The sequence below is a fragment of the Vanacampus margaritifer genome, chromosome 6 (assembly GCF_051991255.1).
Source record: "Vanacampus margaritifer isolate UIUO_Vmar chromosome 6, RoL_Vmar_1.0, whole genome shotgun sequence".
Lineage (NCBI taxonomy): Eukaryota > Metazoa > Chordata > Actinopteri > Syngnathiformes > Syngnathidae > Vanacampus > Vanacampus margaritifer.
The window spans coordinates 26,151,837-26,177,211 of NC_135437.1; the positions used below are offsets into that span (position 1 = coordinate 26,151,837).

The window sequence follows — 25,375 nt, forward strand, 5'->3', positions numbered from 1 at the left end:
ATTTATTGGCACCATGAAATTTACAATCAACATATTTTTTCCTTAAAATGATACATTTTCTCAGTTTAAGCTTTTGACCTGGCATCTGTATTCTATTCTGAACAAAATATTGAAATTTGGCACTTCCACATAATTGTATTCACAATTTGTATAGGTTCACAACTTTTTGGGAATTGGGTTTGTACAGTTTAAATATTCTTTGAGGCAAAGAAGGGATCATTTTAAAAATTATGTAAGTAAAGGGTAGCCTGTATAATGACTCGTACTACAAGTCATCTCATATTTGTTGATTTGCTAAAAGGTGGCAATGTGTATGGGAAATTACCCTATATGCATTAGCAGTGATCTAAATTGCAATTTGGAAGGGTCTAGTTGCAAGGGTTTTCTCCAAGCAAAGATTCAAACCTCAAAATTTGCATAGCCAACCCACCGCACCTCCTCCTGTCTCATGTCGTTCATCGGCAAACAGATGTCGCCACTCTCAGATTGATGAACCTTCCATGAGTATTGACTCTAGAGAGTTGCGAGAATGACTCCGATTCATCAAAAAAAGAAGAAGCCGCGTTTAATTGGGAGGTGGGTTGAGCCAAGACGGCATTCAACGTTGTGACGTCCCAGCCTTCGCTCCCCCTCTGGTGAATATGGCTGTAAGATGGAGTTGTCATGGCGTCTCAACAAATACTTTCCAGGAGCTATTACAAGCTTGCTTCAATGCAACCAGTGTAATAACGCGTTTGGATGCAGTTTTCTTAATAAATCCTATATATTTCTCCTTCTGAACACTAGAGTTATACACTTCAAGTAGGCTACTTAATACACAAAATATGAATGCAAGCAATCGTTTTCCCATCCATCCATGCTCTTAACCGCTTATTCGTCACAAGGGTTGCGGGGGTGCTGGAGCCTATCCCAGCAGGCTTCGGGCAGTAAGCTTGAACTGGTTGCCAGCCAATTATTTTCCCAAGCCTTAATGGAAGCATACCCATATGGATGAGGAACATAAATATTTCCATTATTTTTTGGAGTCCTTTGTCTTCACTCTTGAGGACACCAAAGCAAAGTATTTGGACTTTGAACAAACATATCACAGTGGAATATTAGAAGACGAAGAAGAATAGAGCATGGGCATAATGCAAACCAATGCCCCGTTCAAACTAGACATTCTGAATGCTGTTTATATGAACATGAATTGGGGTTATGAAAGGGGTAACCCAGGGGTCTTATTCGGGTTTTTGTTCACATGGCCTTTCAAAACACGAATATTGCCAATATTCGTGTTTTAAAAGGGTTATTGCCTGCATGTAAATACAGTCACTGCTACATTAAAATGGGGCTAATTTGCATACTAGTGTGACATGAGCATCTATAATGCAGCCAAATCAAATGAGAACAGGTGAAGGAGAAGCTAAAGGAGTGGAAAGGAGGGAAATGAAGGTTAGCCGTAGCAAGACGGAGTATCTGTGTGTGAATGGGAGGGACTGAAGTGGAAGAGTTAGGTTACAGGGAGAAGAGACCAAGAAAGAGGAGGAGTTTAAGTATTTCGGGTCAACAGTCCAGAGCAATGGAGAGTGTGGAACAGAACTGAAGAAGCGTGTGCAGGCAGGCTGGAACGGGTGGAGACAAGTTTCAGGTATGTTGTGTGATAGAAGAGTTTCAGCTAAAAGGAAAGGAAAGGTTTATAAAACTGTAGTGAGACCAGTGATGTTGTTTGGTCTGGAGACAGTGCCACTGAGGAAAAGACAGGAAGCAGAGGTGGAGGTGGCAGAGATGAAGATGCTGAGATTCTCTTTGGGAGTGACCAGGATGGATAGAATCAGGAATGAGTACATCAGAGGGACAACACATGTTAGAGGCTTTGGAGATAAAGTCAGAGAGGCCAGACTGAGATGGTTTGGACATGTCCAGAGGAGAGATAGTGGATATATTTGCAGAAGGATGCTGTGTTTCCAAATACCAGGCAGGAGGTCTAGAGGAAGACCAAAGAGGAGGTTTATGGATGTAGTGAAAGAGGACATGAAGGTAGTTGGTGTGAGAGCAGAGGATGCAGAGGACAGGGTTAGATGGAGGGAACTGATTCGCTGTGACGACCCTTGAAGGGAAAAGCCCAAAGGAAAAGAAGAAGATATCCACACATGGAGGAGGATTGGTTCGGATTTGAAAAAAATGGAACAGTGACATGAAAATATCAGATTCACACACGACCTAAGTCAACGGGAACAGATTGTAAACTTAGCTTCAGAATAAAATATTTATTCCCTGCCTTGTTGAAAAAATGTCCTCTGACCTTCTATGTTTTATTGAAAAACGTGTCGGACCTTAATCACAGCATGAGAAACGTAAGGGTACCTATCAGGACATTCTGGGTTGGAAAAATACGCAGTCAGACCGTATTGCACCTTCAGGCCTGAGCAGCCCTGCAACCTCCTCCTACACAACCCCACCTATCATGGTCAGTCACGTGATGCACAGTGAAAAAGCATTGGAAGAGTTGAATAAGGAGAAGCAAAATGGCCGTTTGGGTCGAACGGCCTGTTGTGGCCACTGGAAACACATTGTAAATCTTAAAATCGGCTTTTTCCCAAAGACAAGTAATTGAGTGTGTACACTGCCCAATTATTGATACTAAGGTTACTCAAAGGGTGTGACGTGATTATAAGCAACAAAACAATGTATTGAACAGGCGGTGCTATCTTGTGTGTTTTCTGTGTATACACAATATTACAATAACACAACATTATTAATCATACTTTACAATGATCCTCTGTCTTGTTATTGATGGACACTCTGGTCTACTAGACTACTGTGTTTTAATTAGACATCACGGTGCTACGTATTATTTTTGGTGTAAAAAGTTTGGGAACCACTGTTGTTGATTGGAAGTTGCACATATTCATAACAATCAGCAAACTAGTACAGTAGAGATAACATTGTATTGTAAGTCACTTTATTAATTAGGTCCGACACTGATGATTGTGTTGCCGCCACACCAGGACGCAGCTCCACTCGACTGTTTGCTGTCAGCTGCAATGCTGTGTTTCTGTCCAGTCTTGACAGCATAGATAAACAACCCTCCCGAAAACCTGTCTGCTCACTGTCATTATGCCAAACATAATCATGATGATTAATACACGCTGGATGAGTCACAGGACACAGAAAGGCAAAGAATTAAAAACCCATCCGCTGATTGAAAGTGTGAAAGTAATCAATTTTATTGTATACGAAGACTAAATGTATCAGAGGGAGGTCAAAGTCTACCAATTAAGTCAAACTCCATCTAACATGCAGCTGAAAAAACACTGCATTTTGTTTTTGTATATGTCCCAAATTGAATTCAATACATCAAAATGTTTTGACCTTCATTTTTAGTAGACATTATTTCGTATTGTCTGTCATCCTTTTATAATGATTCAAATGCACTTAGTGGAATTTCAATTGCACAAAAAAAGGTTGTAATGTACAGTCATCTACAGTATAATATGCTGTTGCATCACCGAGGTGCGTTCTTCCACTACTGTAGTGTCGGCGGATATGTCGAACCAGCGGTGTTCACCCAACTCAGATAGAATCCGCGCCACAACCACGTTTCTCTTGTTTTGGAGCGTAGAGCGCTTCCAGTGAGCTAAAATTCCGCAGAGGATGCTTAACAAACAGGACACTTAAGTGATGTAAAAAATGGATTGTAATTACTTTCAGTCAGTAGCCATAGAAAAATGAAGTCAAAATAGTGACCTATTTAAATCTTGGATGGATTTCCCCTTCATCTTTTCAAAGTGTACCTGCTCAATGCAAGGAGGTACTGCAAGAAGAAACTACAAAGGAGGTGCTGCCAATTGAATATTTCATAGTTCAGGGCTACTGCAACACTGCACTAGCTGCATAACAATGCCTTTAAAGTCAGATTACTACACACACCTACACATGCTCTCACACAGTCCTTTATATTCAAAGTCACGCAACCAAGCTTGAACACTGATGCTGATGCTTTAAGCTTCTGTTACAGACGAGCACCAATAAAAATGCCTACTGAAGCATGTTGTGTGCATTTGCTGAAATCGGGGATGCATAGCATAGAGGCCCACAGTTGAACGCACCTGTACACATTTGAATTGCAGTACAATGAACCCATTCTACAATTGAAAATGTAAAATCAGTCTGTCTAATGAAATCATCGTCATTTCATTGTTGTTGTTGTCACGTCCTTGCTACCCCACACATCTCTTTGTGTCGCTCCCTAAAGTGTGCACCTTTCTCTCGTTCCATGTCCCTCTCATTAAAACATTTCCCCGGTCTTCTCCCAAGAGAGGCAGGATAAAATTAGCTCCTTTTCAACTTGCACTTGCTGGTTCCTTTCCCTTCTTTCCCAGTCTGCTTTCCATACATCAGAGTTCCCTTATAATCACCATCTTTCCTCATGGTACCAAAACCCTCCTCTTTTGACTTTTCTGCACCAGTAGCAGAAAGACGTCTAGTAAGGACCAATCCAACGACAACAGGCTCGTCCATCTTTAGCTCTTTGACTGCCAGACGTTTTCAGAAAAGGGATGCCGTGGGTGCCAGCTGATTTTAAGCATTTTGACTGATCTTTCAAGGTCCATAGAAAATTATGTGTTTGGACTATGGAAACACACATACTGCCAAAACAAGATTGGACTCTCATCTTCCATCAGAAAAAAAAAGTTTGTTTCTACCTTATTCCGTTTTTGAGTAATCAACAATAGAAAACGGTTAGTTTCACCTGTTTTGAAAAAAACGTCTTTTAACGTCTTTGGCACTCCTCCATAGGATTTTACGAAACGTTATTTAACGTTTTTGGCAGTCAAAGAGTTAAAACAGCTGCTCCAGAGAAGATAAGAGCAGTGGCAAATCTGCATTAGGTGCAAGTATATCAAATGTGCTATTTTCTTTCTTTTCTCCCTTCTTATTTATTATTCAGTTTCCCGTTTGTTTATTTGTGCTCTTTGATTGACAGACCTGTCCAGATCTTAACCTTAGTGAGTATCCGTCTGATCTGACTTCCTGGTTCTACTCACTCTCTTTTCGGCAGCCCAAGTTTGTCATTCAACAGCCCAGCCATCAGTCACTACGTTTACATGCCATCAATATTCAGGTTAAGGTAAAAAAAAAAATTGTGGTTTCTGACAGATTTGGAAGAACCCGTTTAAATGTGTGAGTAGACAGAGTTACTCCCGTAGGAATGTAATCGATCCCCCTCTGAACCGAAATGCACAAACAGCGTCACGACGCAAATAGGCGTCATTTCTGCTTCTTATTTTCAACTGTCAATGAAAGACATTGGCTGCATCCAAATGTACACACTATTCCCTAATCCGTACATGGCGCTCTATGAAGGGGTCACTCCATTTGGAATATGTGTCTGAATGTCCAAAAGAAAAAATATAGTGCACTCAAAATCACTTCAAATCACAAATAGTCATAAATTGAAAAGTGTACCACCAACAAACAGATTTTATGGCTGCAATTTAATATATTTTTTGTTTATTCTTAATGAGACTGTAATGAATACATGAGTTACTCTCACTGTGTGATGTGTCAGTTGATAAAACTGAAGATCAAATATTGGTAAATACGCATCCACTATTTGATGGCCTGTGTGTTAAAGTAAACTACGGTATGTAACGTGGATGCGCACTGTGTGTTGTACGACATTATTATTATTATTATTTTAATTTCCAGGTCTTAATTAAGAATGAAAATCAAATACCACATTTCCCAATTCACACAGCCTATCACCTGGTCAAGGGAATTACAGTTGGCCTATGTGAGATAATCCCCAACCTCCTTCAACATCCGAAACCTTTTTTTTTTTTTTAATTATGTCATTATTATTCATGAATTACTTCATTTTGTTATTTCCTGTGAGTGACAAATTCTTGTTATGTGATTCCCCCCCCCGATAAAACTACTGAGACAAATGACAAAGTTCTCCTGTAATCTAAACTCAATCTAGTAAATTCAACATTTACTCACCGTCTTTGTCAGCTCTTCTGAAGATCTGTGGACACAAAATGAACATGAGTCAATAACAATGACATTTGTTGTCAAGGTTAATTTTTGTACTGTATAACAATATCAGTGTACGAAAAAAGTTGTATTGACGTAACGCACCCCCCCCCCCCACCCCCAAAAAATCTGTCATTCGCTTAATTAACTCTAAACTAAATTTCTACCCCGCTTCTTGCCTTAAAATAAGCTCCAACACACCCACAACCCCAATGAGGACAAGCGTTAGAAAATGGATGCATGGATGTTTGTATGCTTACCACCAGCTACTTTAGAAATAAGAATAGTAAAAACACATCACTTGTTTGAGCACTCCTCTGTTGGTCCCATTCTTTTCTTAGTAAGTCTCGCATTAACACTGTTGCTAAGTATAAATAAAGCGGGGGTTTTATTCAAAGCTAAAAATCCTGCTCTTATTTAAAAGTACAGTAAATCCAAGCTTTCCATGCAACTTCAACCTCTCAAAAACACAATGGGCTGTCTGATAAATATCACAATTGTGTCCAATAACTATGAAGTTGTCATTCCTTTGAAGGCTGCGTCTGCTGGTGTGTCTGTGTGATGATAGCGGCGCCAGCCAAACGATCTGACGGTGACACCCGCTAAAGCTTCAGTAGTTATACACTGATGTTCATACTGCATCGATGTGAAAATCACGGTGTTATATGGCGCACCCATTAACATGCTAATTACCGTATTTTATGGTAATGTGTGTGTCACGTGGTTTTGCGTAGCTTACTAGCCATCTACTATGGAGAAGTTGTATGCAGTAGAGCTCTACAGAAGACGTACGTTTGACTTGGCTTGGTCAGTCTGTTATTCACACACAATCCCATGCAATCACACAAAGGAACATTCTATGTGAGAGTTAACAGTAGACAATGCTGTCTGGTTTTATACAGACCATACAAATGTAGCCTTTATTTTTTCTAATGTGAAAATGTTTAGTTTACTTGCAATACTGTAGTTGTGTTCAATATGCAAAGACACAATTGCATGGGTTTAATACAGAAACAGTAGATTAAACAAAAATATCCATGTGCATCTTGTCAAAGACAGTGTAAGAAAGACGGGATTGACTGGAGAACAGTTCAGGTCGCAGTGTGCCATGCTTTTGGCCGTACATCAGCTTGGGTAGTAATAATCATGAATTCACAAACATACATACAGACGCTCCCCTACTTACGAAGATTCGAGTTACGAACAACGGTACATACGAACATGTCTGCGCGCATGCGCGCATGTCAAAAAATGTTCGGAAAGAGATGCTGTAAGTTCGATTTTTTATTGCGCACCTTTTTCCGAGTACTGTAGTGCTTCTTTCCGCCGCTAATACCGACGCTTGGCGCTGTGAGAGCTCACCCAGCATTGGAGGCTCAGCAACGTGTCGAGGAGGAGGAAGAAGAAGAAACGCCTGTCGCTCATAGATAAAGCCATCGCACTCTTCGAGCAGCAAGACCCAAATATTGAACGTTGCACAAAGGTTGCAAATCAATTGAATGATGCCATACAGTGCTACCGCATCATTTATGATGAAAAAAGAAGAAAACTGTGCAATCGTCGTTAGATCGCTTCTTTCGGACAGTTTCTAGTAAATCCTCCAAGGAAGATACTCATCAACCTTCATCTTCTTCTCCTCGACCCTCAACTTCTTCCTACATTGAAGTTACGGAGGAGGAAGTAACTTTTGAAGCCCATTCCAGCGACGACGAAGAACCTCTCATGATATAAAATCCTCCTCTTCCTCCTCCTCCTCCATCAAATCCTTAAGCATCGAGTACATCTTCCAAAAGTAAGTTGAACTTCATTTTATTTATCTTATTACGTACATGTACATACTGTGTGTGTCTCTCGCTCTCTCTCTCAAAACATACATAGTACAGTACTGTACGTATTCTCTTTAAACATAAATTATAATACAAAATATAGCACTGAAGCAACTTACGAACAAATTCACCTTACGAACGATCGCTCGGAACGTAACTCGTTCGTAAGTTGGGGAGCGTCTGTATAATGACTACTACTGTCTATTTCATGCATCTTGAAACACTCTATGTACATTCCGCCACAAACACAAACACAAACACAAACACCACTGATTAATTCCTGTCTACGTGAACAGTTAGGAAAAACTTTTTGTTCTCTAACAAGCATACACTCTAGATATACACATATAATTGTGGCAATGAATTCACAGTCAGTGTTTCTCTGGCATTCAGAGCACAAGCCTGCCTCTTTCATCAGTATTTTAGAGCGCTGCATTTCCATGTGCCAGGAAATTGCGCTTTGAAAGACAAAAGCACACAGAAAAGGCATTTGGGGAAACCAGTGGGGGAAGTGAACAGAGAGCAATCAATGCAGACTGTTATTCATTGTGATAGGTTGTGTGTGACAAATTCATCTCATGCTTAGTTCCTGGATATAAACTGAGGGTTACGTAAATGATATTTACAACTATATTTGTGTGCATTTTTTTTAATGGAAATTGTTAATGTACCCAGTCGATAATCATACAACTTCCAGAAGTATCGGGATAGTAAAAGCATTAATGGTTTTGAGTTTGATCACCACAGTGAGGTGAGGTGAAGGGCTACTGAGAAGCTATTAGAAGTTATTTTGTATAGATGATTGCCATAACTTTGTTTTCAAATTATTGCCGCAGAATTTTGGAACTTAAAGGGGGAGAAGTTGTTAAGAGTCATTGTACCAGACGAGCGCCTTTTGAGTCCACAACGTTTGATAAAGTATTTGAGGCACACAGAAAAATTGTGCCCAAGTTTGTTTCTCAAGCTTAAATTCATTGTTGTTAACATAATATATTAGTAAATGCTATATTTTTTTTAGAGTGACATTTTATTTGTAATCACTTTTATGAGTACATGGTGAAGGGAAAATAACCATGGTTTGATATGTCCTCATGTAACCTCTTATATAAGGATATGTTGTTGTCCTGAACTGCTGTACGAATCCAGGTGCCCAACAATTTGTGAATAAAGGGCGGAATCAACCTGGGAACTCTTCCTTGTTTATACTATAGTCCTCCCTGCTTCGGAAACATGTTTTCGAGGGTGCCTGGGAGAGGGCTTGGCCAGCCCGGTTTCTCACGCTCACAACTTTTTGTTAACGAATAAAAGACGGAGCGGCACACGGTGTGGGTAGAGTCAGCTGTGGGATACGTACGATTGCCCAGCCATTTCGCAGCTCGTTCTACCGGACCGTCGGCTCTCCGGTCTAGTGTCAAGGTTAAGCGCTGATGATGATCATATTATGCTGCTTAGCGTTGAAGTGTGTTGATTGCTGTTTGCGGGGAATAAAAGGCACATTTGTTCTAGCACAGTATATCAGTCTCTGTGTATTCATTGTTACCGCCGATCACTCACGATCCTGCATAAAAATATAAAAGTGGAATAGTGTTTTCCACACAACACATGGCCATTTTCACATTATGACCAACATAACATCTGCATCCAAAATATCACCAAATACATTAAAGGTTTTTATCAAAGATTTATTATTTCCACGAATATAAGTGTGTCGCTGATTACATAAAATATATTGATTAAAAATAAAAATGTTATTTTAAGTAAAAAATTTATTATTTGCGCGCGTCCCTCAGTTTATTTTACCATCCCCGTCACACTTAGGAGTTTATTGACTGTTGCTTTAAGTGACATCACAAAGAGGAAGTGACATCATTTGAACCTCAGGAGCAGCCAGGAAGAAAGAAGGCAAGTTCTGACATTCTATTCCTTTTTTATTTTATTTTATTTTTTTTTAGATGGATTTTCATCAAGCTTAACCCAACTACCCCCGTCACACAATATTTGTAGGGAAAACTTTTTTTTTTTTTTTTTTAAATCAAACATTTTACACTTTTAATGTAAAGAAAATTATATTTTTAATTGAAAGTATACTCTCTTAGGTCAGGAACTTGACCACATGGAGAACAATGGCCATTTTAGAGTGAAATTTACCACTCCGTCACATACCACCCCATCACGTTTTATTGTGACAGGGTGGTTCTTCTTCAACACACTCACATCAATGATGTCAAAATTATGTTATATTGCAGTTTCAATATATGGAATATGAGTCTTAATTAGATCCCAATTACTTGCAGAAGAGTTTTAATTTGCTTGTTCGTGACCAAGTGTTACAAAAATATTTATCCATCCATCCATCCATTTTCTAAACCACTTATTCACAAAATATTTATATTTATATAAGTATAGTTCCCCTCATGGGACCTGTTCTCAAGGCTGACTGTTGTATTACTGCGCCTAGCAGTGTCCGTGTCAACGTTTGCAGTAAAGAATTCTTTTTTTTCACACACAAAGTTGGTCTGAAGAAATTGTGCAGCTTCACACGTGCTCGCAGACAACAAGTTCTGTCAAACACATTTAGAGTAGATTTCTCACCAATAACATTGGGTTCAATAGCACAATTAACTATTGAAAGTTCAAGCAGATACAAGTGTAGGAGTGGCGGGAAATGGCAACGTGAGTTTAGTGCTGGTGACAGAAGGCGGACCTGCATGCAAAGGTTATCAACTGATCAGTGTTAGTAATGCAGATTCATTGTTATAGAAGGTTGAAAAGCAGCTAAGACTTCTCGGGAAATCCTAAGGGACTGTGATAAATCATTGATGGTTTCACTATCTGGATCTCATCTTCAAAGTGAGCTACGATGTTCCACGTTGGAGATTCCATTGTAAAATGCTGTTGTTATGGCATACAAATTCATCAATCCCCCAAATGTAAACAGGTGGCTCGTGGGTGGTAGTTACGTCATTGGTTCAAGTGGGCGTGGCAAATTAATAATCTTGTGAGGGGCAGAATATTTGAAACCAATCTGAGTATGATGCAGTGTAGGTCTACAGCAATGCAATTTACAACCAAAATATCAAATCACTATTATTTATGTGAAACTCTTGCAATTAGATACATGATTTTAGGCATACCTAATCTATAATAAATTCATCAAATATTTAGTCAAAAACTTCAGTTACCTCCAACAAAAGTTTCTCTATTTTACTTTGGAAAGTCAAGCATTTATTAGATATGAGCGATATCCTGCTTTAAATCAATTAAATATGCTCTTTGTCCCCACCAGTAGGCCAAACTACTGCACTAGTAGAATAGCTATAGGGCAGAAGGCGTGGGGAAAAAAATCATTAAATCATTCTACGAGTGCTTAATTGGCTTTCTGGCGATCTAACCCACAACCTCTGAGTTAGGGGTCAAAGTGGTCCACGTATGCCCTAGCCATTCCGTAGCTTAAGTGTCTCTTGTAAGGAGAAATAAGAGTATATAGGCTACTAGTACATGGACCTGATGCCTGAGGCGCACCACGGATATGGAATAAATGCTTAAACTACTTTCCATATTCTACAGTTTGCTTCAGTAAAACCAGTTTACAATTAGTTCTTATTGTTATGAATACTATAAAACGTTAAAAGCGCTGCAGAATTTCAGTGCGCCAGTAAATGGAGCTTCGGCGCGCGTAAGTGCGCACTACCACACTGGATGTGAAGATCCAGCACTGTGCGTGCGACTAGTCGCTACTATACTCACATCCAGAATGACGGAGATGCCTCTCCGCGGTTCCGGGGCGAAGAACTGCTCTTGAGCCACAGCCACCTCCTCCTTGCTGGAGGCGTACTCCCTGCTGGAGATGTTCTTGTTGTCGCTCATTTTGGTGACGATCCAGCGGACGAGCCCGTCAATTCCACCGGGCTGGGCGCCGCTGTTTCCGGACTGAGCTGCCGTTTCGGACTCGCTGTCCTGACCGGCTACGGGCTTGGTCTGTTCGCGGCTTTCTTGGGCTCGAAGTTTGGCTTGTTCTTTGTTCAGCAGTTTGTGGACTCCGTCCCTACAGTAGCGCGCTGCCTGCTCGCACATCCTTTTGCTCGGGAGCGCTCATGCTGCGCTCTATGGGGGAGAAGAGCCCCCACCCCAGCCTCCCTTTCCCGGTTACATCACAACCCCACCCTAAAACACACCCGCGCTATACAGTGGGGCACTTTTAACACCGCTCGACCAAATGTTTTGCCATAGGTGCGTTAAGTTTGGGATAAACAACATATGCCAATTTTTTCCACGTTATAGGTCTACAATACTAGTCATCTTTAGACCCATGATGCGTCTCTTCCTACAACTTTTAGAATGGAACCTGCACTTAAGCATATGCAAAACACATTAGAATGGTAGCGAACGATATTGTTGAGTGAAAGCAATTGCATTAAAAAAGTTTTATTTTTTTAATGCTGTTTGTTATACGGCTTACAAGTGCCGGTGGTGATGGTCATTGCCAGCAAGACATTCTATGCTGGCCTAAACACTAAAGGATCTTGGTTTAAAGATAAAGGCTAGTGCAATTGATTTACACTGCATCTATAAACCAAGACCACCATCTAGAGGAGCAAAAAATAAAAATAAAAAATACTAGTAGCTCATGAAACTTTATTTTCCCATCACTCCAACCAGCACTTTATTTATAAACTAAATTATAATATTTGTTTTTTGAAAGTGCATTGATTGCGGTCTCCTCTTTATTAGTCACATTTTGTATTGGCTGCATAGCTTCCAATATGTGGATGAGATTTTATTGTCCAATTCAATATCAGCCTCTTTGTTGTCATGTCAATCTGATCTGCCCGGGGCCTTGAGAATAAGATCAGATTGCAAAATTTGCTGTTTTTGTCATGTTCTTGAATAAATATTTATTCATACAAAAAAAAGTATGGCACTGCCACAGGCTGTTACGTTACGTTTTGTAGTATTATGATTGAATCAGGTAAGTCTCCATGAAAGCCCACATAACAAATGCATATGCACCCACTGGTATACAGCATATAGTGAAACAACGCACAATGAATACACATCAAGGGTAAATTATATATACTTTTTTTGTGATGCTACTGTAAAAACTATCAACGTGTCCATCTTCTTCAAAACATGCGTGAAGGTTCAAAAGGCAACATTGCAATGCCACTTTAATGGCCATAAAGAGGGGAGCAAATCAAGAATGGGACTTTGGTACAGACTGGAGTCATTAGACAAGACACGAGTGCCCCCGTGTGGTCATTATTTATGACAACGATTGCCAATGAAGGTGTCACATACTCAAGGCACTTAGTGGCTTGACATGTATCGAACAGAACATTTTCAACATATTTTTTTTGTTCACTCTTTCTGGGCAGACAAGTACCACCAAATCATAGTGGCTGGGGACTGCTGATACTGTATATGTACAGTACATACAGTATTGTGTAGTCTTTGAATTATTTTTGGAGGGCATGGCCTCTCTACGCACATGACAACAAACTTTTTTTTTTTGACAGTAAAACAACATTTTGAAGTAGCATTATAATTTGTTTTGCTGACTGGATTAATGTTGGGATTATGTTGACTCCAGCAGGTTGCCTCTCAAGTAATACATCCATGAGCAGGCTTTACTTTGTGCATCTGTGCACTGATTGGAGATGGTCAATTTGCCAATGCATGGCCCTGGCGAGCCTCCTTCAGGGGCCAAAAAGTGGACCTGGATGGGCTGTGTTTTTTTAGAGAGGATGGTGTCAGCTGCTTTGACTGTAAAACAGGGGTTGTCCACCTGCAAGACAGACCATTGTTTAGTAGCATATATTTCACAACAATGGACATAATTGTGAAGTTATTTGATAGTCAAGACATATACAATACCTGAAAAGTAAAGACGGTGGTCTGCAGGAACACATTCTTGAAAGGGATAGAGATGCTACGACCATTCCTAATGTTGAACGGGCCTTGTGTTTTGGAAGGGAGGCCGACCCCACGTAACAGAAAGATGTATTCACCCCCAATACCAGACGACAGGTGAAGCTGGCCGTTCACCTCTCCAAGCTGATAAGGCTCAAAACAAACCTCCACACTGACATGAGACCCTGTCTGGTTACCAGGCAATGCAGCCACAGTCTTGTTCACGAGGAAAGCTGGGCAGTCAGTCTGCAGTTGTGTAAGGGCAAAACAGCACAGACAAACAAATCATGCTGTGGATAAAATTCCTGAGAGGAGACATGTTATGCATTTTTATAATTGAAAAAAAAAGTTCTTAAAGGGGACGCCAACCCACCAAAAATAAATGACAATAATATGTTCAATGCAGCCCCACGAGTCTAAATACAGTATTTTGCGTAGTAGTGTAATATGAGTTAAGCAGCAAAACCCAGCAGTTCTCATCAATATCAGAAGGCGGTCATTTTGCCACTTGCTGTTGAATGAAAATGACATCACTGTTGCTCAGGTCTCAGGTAACAACCAATCACAGCTCAGCTTCATAAAGCAGGTGAGCTGTGATTAATCATTGCCTGAGCCCTAAGCAACTGTGATGTCATCTTCAGATGACAAGTTGGATAAAAACGGATTTTTGGATTTTGCTTCATAACTCATATTCCACAAATGTAATATGAATCCCTTCAGACCCATAGATGGCCCCAGTGGACATGACATTTTTGCATGTCTAAACCAATAAAACGCATAATTTGGAGGAGGCCAAACACTTCTGATTCATGATTGGATCTTACATAACCAATCACAATCGCAAGTTGATTTGCATGATGTTCATGTTAAAAATGTTGCATATAAACTTATAGGTTTACAACACGCTACAGCCATATTATCGTGGCATCCACTATAACAACTAAAAAATGAGATAACCCCCCAAAAACATTTCCATGTTGTTCTTATGTAGGAAAAGTTTAGACTAGTGAGGTCTCACATAAGATAATATTGTCAAGAAATGTTTATGGTTGACTTCCTCTTTAAGTGTCACTACATGACTGCGACAAGTGTAACTGTTGGCCATACTGAAACCCGGGCAACCATCACCTCCCCCCCCCCCTGCTTGTAAGTGGGGCACACTATACAACAGGGTCAAAGGCGTTGGGGAGCGAGGTTTACTAATTGACTGTTGTGAGCAACTGTTTACCCTGCCCATATAAACTACTGAGTCAAGAGTGTATGGTCTTTCCATTAAAATGATGACCTGAGGCAGAGCTAGAGAATAGCAACTAGGTCAGTGGCTTCTCAGTGGGGAGTGACCGTCAAGACAGTTAAAACATTTTCACTTGTGGATGCAGCTCTTCATATATTGCACTTCCTACACTTGTGAATTAGTGTGTTGGTCTGTGCATGTGGAATTTAAACACATCGGCAAATATAAATCTTATCCCTCCATCCCCCAACAGAAAAAGACTTCAAGGACGATCAAGTACTGTATGTACCCTTTATCAGAAGCTATTGTCAGCTCATGCTAATCTATGCAAAACTCAATGCAATTTTGCTTATCTTTTGCCTTTGACGTGACAGTGTTTTAGACAGTGGAGTCTGGCTAACGCTTGAAAGTGGCAAATGTTCATCCTCTGTCCCCCCAGCGGCCAAGTTATGATTGAAGAGTATGAAAACCTAGAATTTGTTTATTGTACATTTAGAACAGCTATAACATTTGTGATTAATCGTGAGTTAACTCGTGAAGTCATGCGATTCAATTACGATTAAAAATTTTAACTGCCTGACTCCCCTAATTTTTAATAATCTTGTCTTTTTTTTTAAATCACGTCATGCGATTAAAATGTTTCATTGTAAATAATTGCATGAATTCAATAGTTAACTCACAATTAATCACAAATTTTATATGTGTTCTAAATTTATAATATTTTTTTTCTAGGTTTTCATACTCTTGTTAAGAAGTGGGAAAAATGTTAAACTAATAGAAATAGTTCAAATCAATTTTTGACGTCTATAGCCGTCAATGGCAGTGAATGAATTAATGTCACATTGATGAGTGAGATGACTCATGAAAAATTGAAAAATAAATAAATAAAAGGGTTAAGGAATGAACTCACGACCTTCACCTTGGAAGACAGCCGATCTACTCTTGAGCCACGCAGCTCCTGCTGCATATTAATATTTCGGGTCAGCTGGATTCTTCTGAACTCTTTGGTCTCTTGGAGATAAGCAAACAGTAGGAGGGGCATAGCTCTGGTGGTAGTCTGGCAGTCTCCCAAACTGAAGGTTGTAAATTTGATCCTCAACCCTTGAGTGATTTTTATTTACCCCCCTTCTTTATTTTTCTTTACTTTACTTGAAGCCTTTACGTTTTTTTATTTCTTCCAAAAGTAAATATTAGCCTACTCTAAAACAGAGTCTATTTCGCCCCACTCTAAAAAGAGTCAAATTTACTCTACAATATTCACCGTGTAGGCCTATATCCTTTAAATTTCAGCACCGCACTATCATTCTTACCTTGCAAGTGTATTCTGTTTTGAAGTGGGAGAAGTTGAGGAACTTGACAGCAACACTGTGGCTAGTCCCCAAGGAAGCACTGAATTGAATAGTCTTCTCTGGTGGCTGAGGTAGAGCTCGGAGAAGAAGACCATAGTGGAAGTAACCAAGATCACTACAAAACAGAGACAGCCGGGAGGTCGTCTCGCCGACTCGGAGGGGCTGGTAGTCGAAGGTCAGCGCACCCTAATGAGACAGAACACAAAAACAGTTTGTGGGGTAAGACCAAAATGTGTGGGTATGACCGGCACTCTTAAAACTGCTGGGTCAAAAGTTGTATAGACCCACTAACTTGGGTCACACTAACCCAACTTCCTGGATAGTTTTGTACAAAACAACCCAAAGTTGGGTCAAATTGACCCAAGTTAGTGGGTCCATACAACTTTTGACCCAGCAGTGTTAAGGGTATGTGGAATACATTTTACCTTTGACATTGCTGGCACAGTGTGCAGACTTGGAGCACTTATGTCGGGGCATTTACAGTCAACTGTGAGGCAGATAGACGTAGTCAGGGGGTTCTCAAGTTCTATGGTGGCTGAAGTCTTCTCCCGGACATTTGACACCAGTTCTATTGTGTCCAAGTCTACTGGACTGGTAACCTTGAAGTTAAGGATGTAAAACAAGTACTCCCTCGAGACCTCATTCAGAAATGTCACCTAGGAAGCGAGGATAACATGACTCACAAAAAAAAAATTGAAATCAGAATTCAAATGTGTGTTTGTGTTCAAACCTTAGCATTGTACTGGCCCTCTCTGAACGTATAAAAATGAATCTTGTAGTCCTTCTTAGACAGAGCCGGGACATCAATATACTCACGACCCTTGAGAGATACCGTAGTATCTGGATTTTCAGGAGTCAGAAACTCTATTATGACAAGGAACCTGGACACAAATAAACAGTTGGGATGAGACTGTGCTTTTTGTGTAAATTCACGGATGTAAAGAAACTTGACTAATAAATGATATGTAAATGATATCTTCACTGTCAAAATGTTATTTTAAGGGCATTGACTTCAGTCAACTTTTCTAAGTATAGCTTGCAGTTTGTAAAAATAAAAACAAATTGAAAAAAAAACTACTAAAAATAAGAACTAAATAATTGAGGCGAAATAGAAATAAGTGGGATTACAGCCGTGAATGTATTGTACATGTTTTACCGTTTCTGTTTTGAGAGCCAGTTGGTAACAGGGAGTATCTGTGTGTGATGGGTCTTGGCAGGCAATTCATGTACAATCGTGCTCTCAGCTTTAGGGGGCTCAGCACTCCCTTGTAGCGAGTACAGCATACCAGCCCCATTGGGGAATGAGAAAAAAACTGACCCCTGAAGATAAAGCAGAAATAGGTCATATGATGTGAAATTATATTTATCAATCCTTGTATGCTTTGTATCTGTATTTCTGTAATGGTTTGTGGGACCTTCATCAGCATCATTAAGTGATGGCTGTGACGTTGACTAAGGTATTGGCATCGTGGTGTTCCCTTGTGCTGACCTCAGCAGGGGTGTTCCACAACACTGTAGAGTCCACAACATTTTGAATGTGTTTGCCTTAACACAGTAGGGAAAGCCAAAGATCTCTTCAAGATCCGGACTGACACTGAAGTTCATGATGGATTCATATTTGTTGTTAAGCCTGTTATACCGGCTGAAATAACACATAATTGCTGCGGAATGTCTGGATTAATCTGGTCTTTACATTAAATTTAACACAGAGCAATTAGTTGTAAATAAGTTAAATATGTTGTCAAAGAAAATACATGATCGATTATTCATGTGTGTAAATTGGTCAATAATGGCATACCCTCCCATTAAAACAATATATAGACTCAGCCATCTATTTTGTAATTATGATTGTGTTCAGGGCTGTGGGTTCCGTCATCATCAAATCCATCAAAATTTCAAGACGAACTACGCTGTAATTGTCAATTCGCAATATTGTTTTAACAGAGCTTCCATCATGACTAAATTAACCCGTTTTTTAGGACCAACAGTAAATATCTTGAGCACAGACCATCAACCGTCAGTCCGTCAACGTTATTTTAACGACGCTTGCGCCATGCTCAATTACATTTTGTCACCACTATTTTTCGCTTGACATTGCTTAAGTTACTAGTTTCCTTACTAACCACATATAGTATATCGTCACCCTCTTTAAATAATAATAATTAAATAATTGTCTTTTTTTGGGGGGAGAAAAATATTTTTTTGCCTAAATCACCTCCTCATGACGCAAATGGTAAAAAAAATTTGTGTTTCCTGAAAAATCTGAAATAATGATATAGCCGATTATTTCGAGAAAGGTGTCTATATAGGAAGTTAGTGTAACTGGTAAGTGTATATTGACTTGTTTTGATGCAGGAGAATAAGAGTGGCTCAGTAGCAGTTCCAGCCAAGAAGTGGATGTACTCTGCGGTACGTGAGCGTAGCCAGCATCCGTCAGTGTTTCCATCATTTGTCATTTGTTAGCAAAACGGGTGTCAGTCATATACAATCTGAGAAGGTCCATTGGTAATTACCCTGTTATTTATAATTACCCTGACAAAAGAAAAACAACTTCTGGCTTGGTCCGTGAATTTTTAGAAGTTTGCCTTCATTTGTTAATTGTTAACAAAATGGCCGTCCGTCATTAACGGACTGACAGACCTTCAATCATTATTGATGACAGAAACATTACATTTCTCAGCAAAGTAATGCAACATATTACATGAAACGACGGTTGTGCTTTAAAAAAGACACATCCCCATACAATGGGGAAAAGCACAAAGCTCAGAGGTGCTCTGGTTCACACACAGCTCATCATCATCACATGCTTCCAGCCTCTTAAACTCCTCACTGAAGAAAGGTCCTACCCATCTCTTCCTAATGACCCGGTGTCACTCCTCAGTGTTTTGCATACATCCAGCCAAATATTAAGCACTTAACTAAGCTTAACTGTAGCGTCTCAGCACACATAGGCATAGGTGAAATAAAAAAAAAAAAAACTTTCCAGTGGTTAAAATGGTCCAAATCATAGCTTCCTTCGTTGCTTTCCACTAGTTTTGAATGACGTTTGGTCTTACCCATAATCCACCGCATAGCCTGAGGTGCGCATTTAGCTTATTACTACATTTGGAAAGATTCTATTTTGAAGTCAGTCTCACCATGTTGGCTGCGTGTTCCGTCATGGATAGCATGAACAATTGTTGTTGCTGCTGGTTTTGATGAGTTTTGCCCATGGTGTACACGCGAGCAATATTTTTTAAACGAGGTATTTTATATTCCATTCATTTGTAACAATAGACATTACAGTTTGTGTTGGAATTAAAGTTGTATTATTATTTTTTATCATTATTATTATTGTTATTATTATTATTATTATTAGTATTAATAAAACATTTTTTTTTATTTTTTTTTTTACAATATCTAGTTGTCTGTAATTTTTTATTTTGATGAATCCGTGTGAAATACAGTGGGACGAATTAATTTTTTTTTTTATATGGAAAAACAATTTGTCATTCACGGAATTGTACTGTAATTAATTATCTGCAGAAATGTGAGGATTGTACTCACTTTTGTGAGACACTGTATGCGTTATGTTAAACAATGTTCATGGTTAGTTAGCCACTTGTAGGGGATAAGCAATAAGCCTGGTGTTTTCAACCTATACCATTTTTGCTTGATTTGTTCAAAGGAATGTTTGTGTTTTCTTTTCTGTGTTTTGTAGCCGAAATGAATTCATTCATTCTTTCAATTAGACATAATGGAATGAAGTTGTCAAAGCAACTGGTCCTTTACCAAGTGTTTCTTTCCATCAACAGTCATGGTCAGCGGTCTGTAGGTGACCACATATGTGTTGCTTTGAAGAGGCTCAAGAACCACAGATGGTGCAGCTCTCCAGTGCTTGCCATTGATGACAGGTCGAATGCTGCAACGTTGATTTGTGGGGTTGACCACAGACAGTGTCTGGGTGTGTGAGCCCCGCACGGGGCAAGAAAAATTGACCACCTGGAAAGAATTACAAGAAAAGCAGAGCAATAAAAACAAAACAAGAAAAATAAGCAATTGAGCACTAATATTCATTGATATTATATGAACAATAAAATATGTTACAAAGATGTGTCTATCTTCATACCACTGCTGAGTAGAGAGCAGTAAACAGAAGTGTGTACCACTGTCCCCTCTACTCAATTAAAAAAAATAATCATAATAATAGCAACTCTACAGTATTATGTTTCGCAAGAATGCTGTACATGTTAACCAAACCTCTTTGCTGGAAGCGGCTCCAATGCAGGAGCCTGTCACAGTGAGAGTGATGGGTGGAGAGGAGCCTTCAATGCAGCAGGTTAGGTTTTCATATCTTAAGTCATTATTCAAGCGCACTGGGGCAAATGTCAATTCTAAGGGAATCTCCGTTCCTGGCTGGATAGAACCTTTAGTTGGCTGGATGGACAACTCTTGAGGAAAGTCTTCAGTTTTCCAGTTAAACCTGTTTATTTGTTCATAAAGCAGAATGGTAGGGGTTTCAAATCTGACTATTTGACCAAAAGAATTCAAATAGCTACCATCACATTTGTAAACAACACCAATACTTCACAAATGCCTTTAGTAATTTTGTCATTGTTATTTTACAAGCTTACCGAGCACAAAGTTCTCCTGTGTTGATCATGACAACTTTCTTTTTGCCCTGGCAATGCTGGACAATTGCTCCAAATCCCAAGTGTTCATGTTCAAGACGCACATCTACACCCTGAAAGTACGAATCAGAACCACATTATCCTACCTAACAACAGGCAACAAACCATCACACGACCGTAAATTTGTATTTTGATTGATGTTAATGTTAGTCACAAATTGGAAATGCAAGAACAAAATCCAGTCACACATGTGCACACATAGACATGCTTCAATTTTCAAGCGATGTCACAGTGTATTGATTTTCAATAGACATACTAATTTGAAGTATACCTGACAGCAGCCCTGGATGGTCAGCAGCGGATGTAAATAGCTGTCAATCTCAGCCTGCAGCTCAGCAGTAAAGGCAGAAATACGCTGTTGAGGTGTGAACAGGATCTCGGCATTACACGAACCTTGAAAAGCTTTAAGCAATAGCTCGTTTTCTGGACTGAATGACAAATCCTGGAGGTGAAGAAGCAGAGATGAGGCAATGTGAAACTGCTTGCTGACCGGCCACTCCTAATGATTTAATTCAAGCTTCCTTACCTTGGCATCGATAATTGGTTTTCTGGTGTCAAGCTGCAAGGTGAAGGAAACGTCCAAAATACTTCGGTTGACTAGCTGCACCCGTTTCATAATTTTCTGACCTGGTGTCAGATTTCCAAGTTTCACCTTCTGGTGCTTGGGGGCCAAAACTCCCAACTAGGACAAAATGATAAAAATGTGCAGTAAGCGGATGAAGTTTGAATATCAAATTTCAGTCAAACGTGAAATTTTATTAAGGCGTGTGGAGGTTGAGGTTGACAAAGAATGCTTCTGCATGCAGTATACAGTAAAGTGTTCACCTTCAATTCAACTCCTTGTCCCCAAATGTCCACTTGTTCTTTGATGCAGCTGTTGATTAAGAAGATGACATTTTCATGATAACGCCGTGGCTCACGGGGATAAAAGGCGAAAGGAACCTCCACCATTGCACCAGGGGACAAAACATCCGGTTTGAATCCAATTTCCAGGAACAAGCACTTTTTGGATTGACACTTGACACTGAGGAACAGAATGAAGTGTATTTATGACTCTACTTTCCTTTATGTATTTCACATCTTGACTAAACAACGCTAGAACAACTAACCTGATGTCCCTGTTGCCTTTATTTTTTAACACAAGTGTGTGGGATGCTGGCATCATACCAGGGCAATAGACAAAGTTCTTTCCAAAGTTGTACTTTTTGAAAGAGAATTCAAGCTCGGGTGCCACACCACGGCCTTCAATAGCAATTGTAAACAATGGGCCTTTGTTTACCTTAAGAAACAGAAGGAGTTAGCAAGAGGACTTATTTTGAATCGCTCAAACATTTTTCTGTATTCAATAATTTTCTTTGAGTAATCTTACTTTGATTTTCAGCCTGGTATCTGTGAGTGTGCAATTGCTCCGAGGAGAAAAGAAGACAGCTGACTGCAGCTTCTCTCCAACAGCTATTGAGGCATTTTTGGGTTTCGTTACAAAGTTCTGAAGAAGCTCACTTGGCGCTTCCAGTTCAAAGTTCACATCCATGATGTGTCTCCCTGTATTGGTCACCAGGATATTGAAGGTAGCTTGCTCTGAAATGCCCACCTATAGTAAACACATGTCGTCATATGATGTACAACTCACTTGTGTGCTTTTCAGTGTTGTGGTTCCAACATGGCTGTCACACTTTTAATTGAGAAGGAATACTTACTTTTCCAAAGTCCCAACTATTCAAAATGTCTGGACTCAGCTCTTTGAGTCCTCCATCTGGATTTTCCACTTGGATCGAAGCAGTAATTGTACAACATTGTGCCTTACAAGTCAGGATGAGTGGCTTTGACTTCCTCTTCACCCTTAGGGTTAATTTGAAGCTCACATAGCCCTGTCGGCAAGGACTGAATGACACTGCCAAAGGCAACCTGCAATCGTATGTCAACACGTTAAAAGTTATTTCCTTGTCATAAACTCCAAATGGATGATTAAAAGTCATTCACTTTTCTTTTGCGGGCACTGTGCCAGACATTGGCTGCAAAATGAGGCTGGACTCTTGGTCATCACAAAGTAATGATGGCTGCAAAACAGTGAAGTGAAAGGGCTCCTTCTCTTCATTCACTAGATTCACTGTTTGCGACACTTTATTACCTAAAAAAAAACATAAACAATTTACTTGTAGTGATGTTCAAGAATTTTGGGTGTGTGAATAATTCTACAAAATACAAATAGCATGGTCATTTCTAATTATTCACATTGGCATTCATTTGATTTGATTTGATCTTTGATCTGACACATTTACTGCCAAAGACGGCTATAGACGTCAAAGATTCATGTTTACTTGGCTGGCAGTGAATGATATGTATACAAATGATTAAGATTAAATCCGTTTTTTAAAATGCAAAAACAGGCATAAACTTGATTGTGCACGCAAATGACTGTGGAAGCAGATTTATAAACAGGGTATAGACCCACTTCTGCGTCCGCATTTCCCCAAATTATTTGCACCTTGAGATTTTGGCCAATTTCATCTCTATTCAGTGTTGCCTTGAGATACAAATTTTATTTATTCCATAGCCATAACTCAAAACACTCAGATCTCAAATCACTCTCATGTCTCAAATCTTTCCTCATTGAAATGAATGGATATTCCATTAACCCGCTATTAGTATAGATCTTAGTAAATCAGGCCCTAGTGTCATTTCATACATTGCAGGAAATAAAACTAATACAGATATTGTACTTTAATATGTGATGTCACTGGGTGCCCATAGGTGTGACATACCAATAAGTTGTTTGCCAAAGTCAATGTGAGATTTGTCAAAGAAGATAAGAGGCTCTCTCATGGAGCCCACACACAGGAAGGGCATTGACAGAGACAGCGTCTCAATCACAAAGCTCCAAAATGACTCCACATCATTCACCTGCTCAGCCACATATTTAAAGCTCATCTATTTAAAAGCAAAAAGAGAGATTATGGTGAAGGTTAGGCAAATCTTGACTCTTCAAGAGAGAGTAACAGAAACATGTTGAGATTACAGGACAGAGATATGTCTTGACACACTCACAAAGGGGGGTGGGGGTGGGGGGGGTAATAATAATAATACAAAAAAAGAAGATATTTGGTCATAGTGTTTAATTAAGCATACAGTAGCTAACAGCACAGTCAGACTCAAGAGGTTCTGGGTTCAAATTTACTTTGAGTACAGTACTCCAATTTCCTCCCATGTTCCAAAAACAGATTTGTAATGTTAACGGAAGAATCTAACTTGCCAATAAGTGGGAATGTGAGTGTGAATTGTTGTTTGTAATTGTGCCGAGTGATTGGTTACCAACCAGGAACAGGAGGGATAGGCCACAACCCAAATAGGGAAAGCATTACAGGTTATGAATGTTGATAAGAGGCTATAGGCAAAGGTAGAAGGGCAGCATACTGTATCAACAGATAAAATGTATTGATGTCACTGGGGAATAATACTACAATAGCAATCTTTTGAGTTTTATGGTCATACAGTAGCTCTGCTCCTTACCTCTGACCTCTCTCCAGGTCGAATAATGCCAAATGGGGTGAGGCAGCTAAACGGACTGTTACCAGTATCTTCACAATTCCATTGGAATGAGTATGGTTCATTGGTTGGGTTCAACACAGTAAAAGATCTGCAAAAAGAACAGGCAGCACACTTATGAGCCCAATTCATGTTCAAGTTTTTTTAAGTTAACAATTTAAGTAATTAAAACTCTTTGACTGCCAGACGTTTTCAGAAACGGGTTGTCCCCAGTGCCAGCCGATTTTAAGCATTTTGACTGATCTTTCAAGGTCCATAGAAAATTATGTGTTTGGACTATGGAAACACAAAGATTGGACTCTCATCTTTCATCAGAAAAAAAAAGTTTGTTTCTACCTTATTCCGTTCTTCAGTAATCAACAACAGAAAATGGTTAGTTTCACCTCTGTTTTGAAACAAACGTCTTTTAACGTCTTTGGCACTCCTCCATAGGATTTTACTAAACGTTATTTAACGTTTTTGGCAGTCAAAGGTTAATAACAATAATAATAATAATAATAATAATAATAATAATAATAATAATAATAATAATAATAATAATAATTTCGTAACCTTTTTGCTGGGGTAAAGAGGCCAAGAGTTTTGCATTCTACCACTCTGATGTTAGGTTCCAAATAAGTCCTGAACTCAGGATTGCGTCGGCTCCCGGTGATATAGTCAGAATCTTCAAGGTCAAAGTGGCAGTGGGGCAATATGCTGCGTCCACTAAACGAGATAGTGGGCCCCTGAGCTCCAGCACGTAAATTAGGGATACTGGGGAAAAATATGAGCATAAACAAGGGGAAAATATCAGGCAATTGTTGTACGATATCATAGAAAACA

At 39.5% G+C, this 25,375-nt stretch overlaps 2 protein-coding genes across 6 annotated transcripts in view; both read right to left on the reverse strand.

The window, feature by feature from the left end:
• The window catches only part of necab2 (N-terminal EF-hand calcium binding protein 2), a 127,395-nt gene extending 115,434 nt beyond the window's left edge, over nt 1-11,961 (reverse strand). For both annotated transcript variants that reach the window (XM_077567089.1, XM_077567088.1), the window contains exons 1-2: nt 11,595-11,961; nt 5,989-6,013 (exon numbers count right to left, since the gene is read on the reverse strand). In XM_077567089.1, coding sequence (XP_077423215.1) covers nt 5,989-6,013; nt 11,595-11,921 — 352 coding nt within the window. In that variant the 5' untranslated portion in view covers nt 11,922-11,961. The remainder of the gene's footprint in view (nt 1-5,988; nt 6,014-11,594) is intronic.
• A 507-nt stretch (nt 11,962-12,468) lies between these two features.
• Nucleotides 12,469-25,375, reverse strand: part of hydin (HYDIN axonemal central pair apparatus protein) — a 71,426-nt gene continuing 58,519 nt past the window's right edge. For all 4 annotated transcript variants that reach the window (XM_077568447.1, XM_077568448.1, XM_077568450.1 and 1 more), the window contains 19 exons: nt 25,106-25,306; nt 24,518-24,644; nt 23,773-23,938; nt 22,991-23,138; nt 22,708-22,915; nt 22,380-22,601; nt 22,120-22,289; nt 21,836-22,034; nt 21,537-21,692; nt 21,282-21,452; nt 20,954-21,063; nt 20,580-20,802; nt 20,112-20,321; nt 17,497-17,660; nt 17,071-17,221; nt 16,766-16,996; nt 16,302-16,526; nt 13,722-14,003; nt 12,469-13,632 (listed from right to left, as the gene is read on the reverse strand). In XM_077568447.1, coding sequence (XP_077424573.1) covers nt 13,423-13,632; nt 13,722-14,003; nt 16,302-16,526; nt 16,766-16,996; nt 17,071-17,221; nt 17,497-17,660; nt 20,112-20,321; nt 20,580-20,802; nt 20,954-21,063; nt 21,282-21,452; nt 21,537-21,692; nt 21,836-22,034; nt 22,120-22,289; nt 22,380-22,601; nt 22,708-22,915; nt 22,991-23,138; nt 23,773-23,938; nt 24,518-24,644; nt 25,106-25,306 — 3,574 coding nt within the window. In that variant the 3' untranslated portion in view covers nt 12,469-13,422. The remainder of the gene's footprint in view (nt 13,633-13,721; nt 14,004-16,301; nt 16,527-16,765; nt 16,997-17,070; nt 17,222-17,496; nt 17,661-20,111; nt 20,322-20,579; nt 20,803-20,953; nt 21,064-21,281; nt 21,453-21,536; nt 21,693-21,835; nt 22,035-22,119; nt 22,290-22,379; nt 22,602-22,707; nt 22,916-22,990; nt 23,139-23,772; nt 23,939-24,517; nt 24,645-25,105; nt 25,307-25,375) is intronic.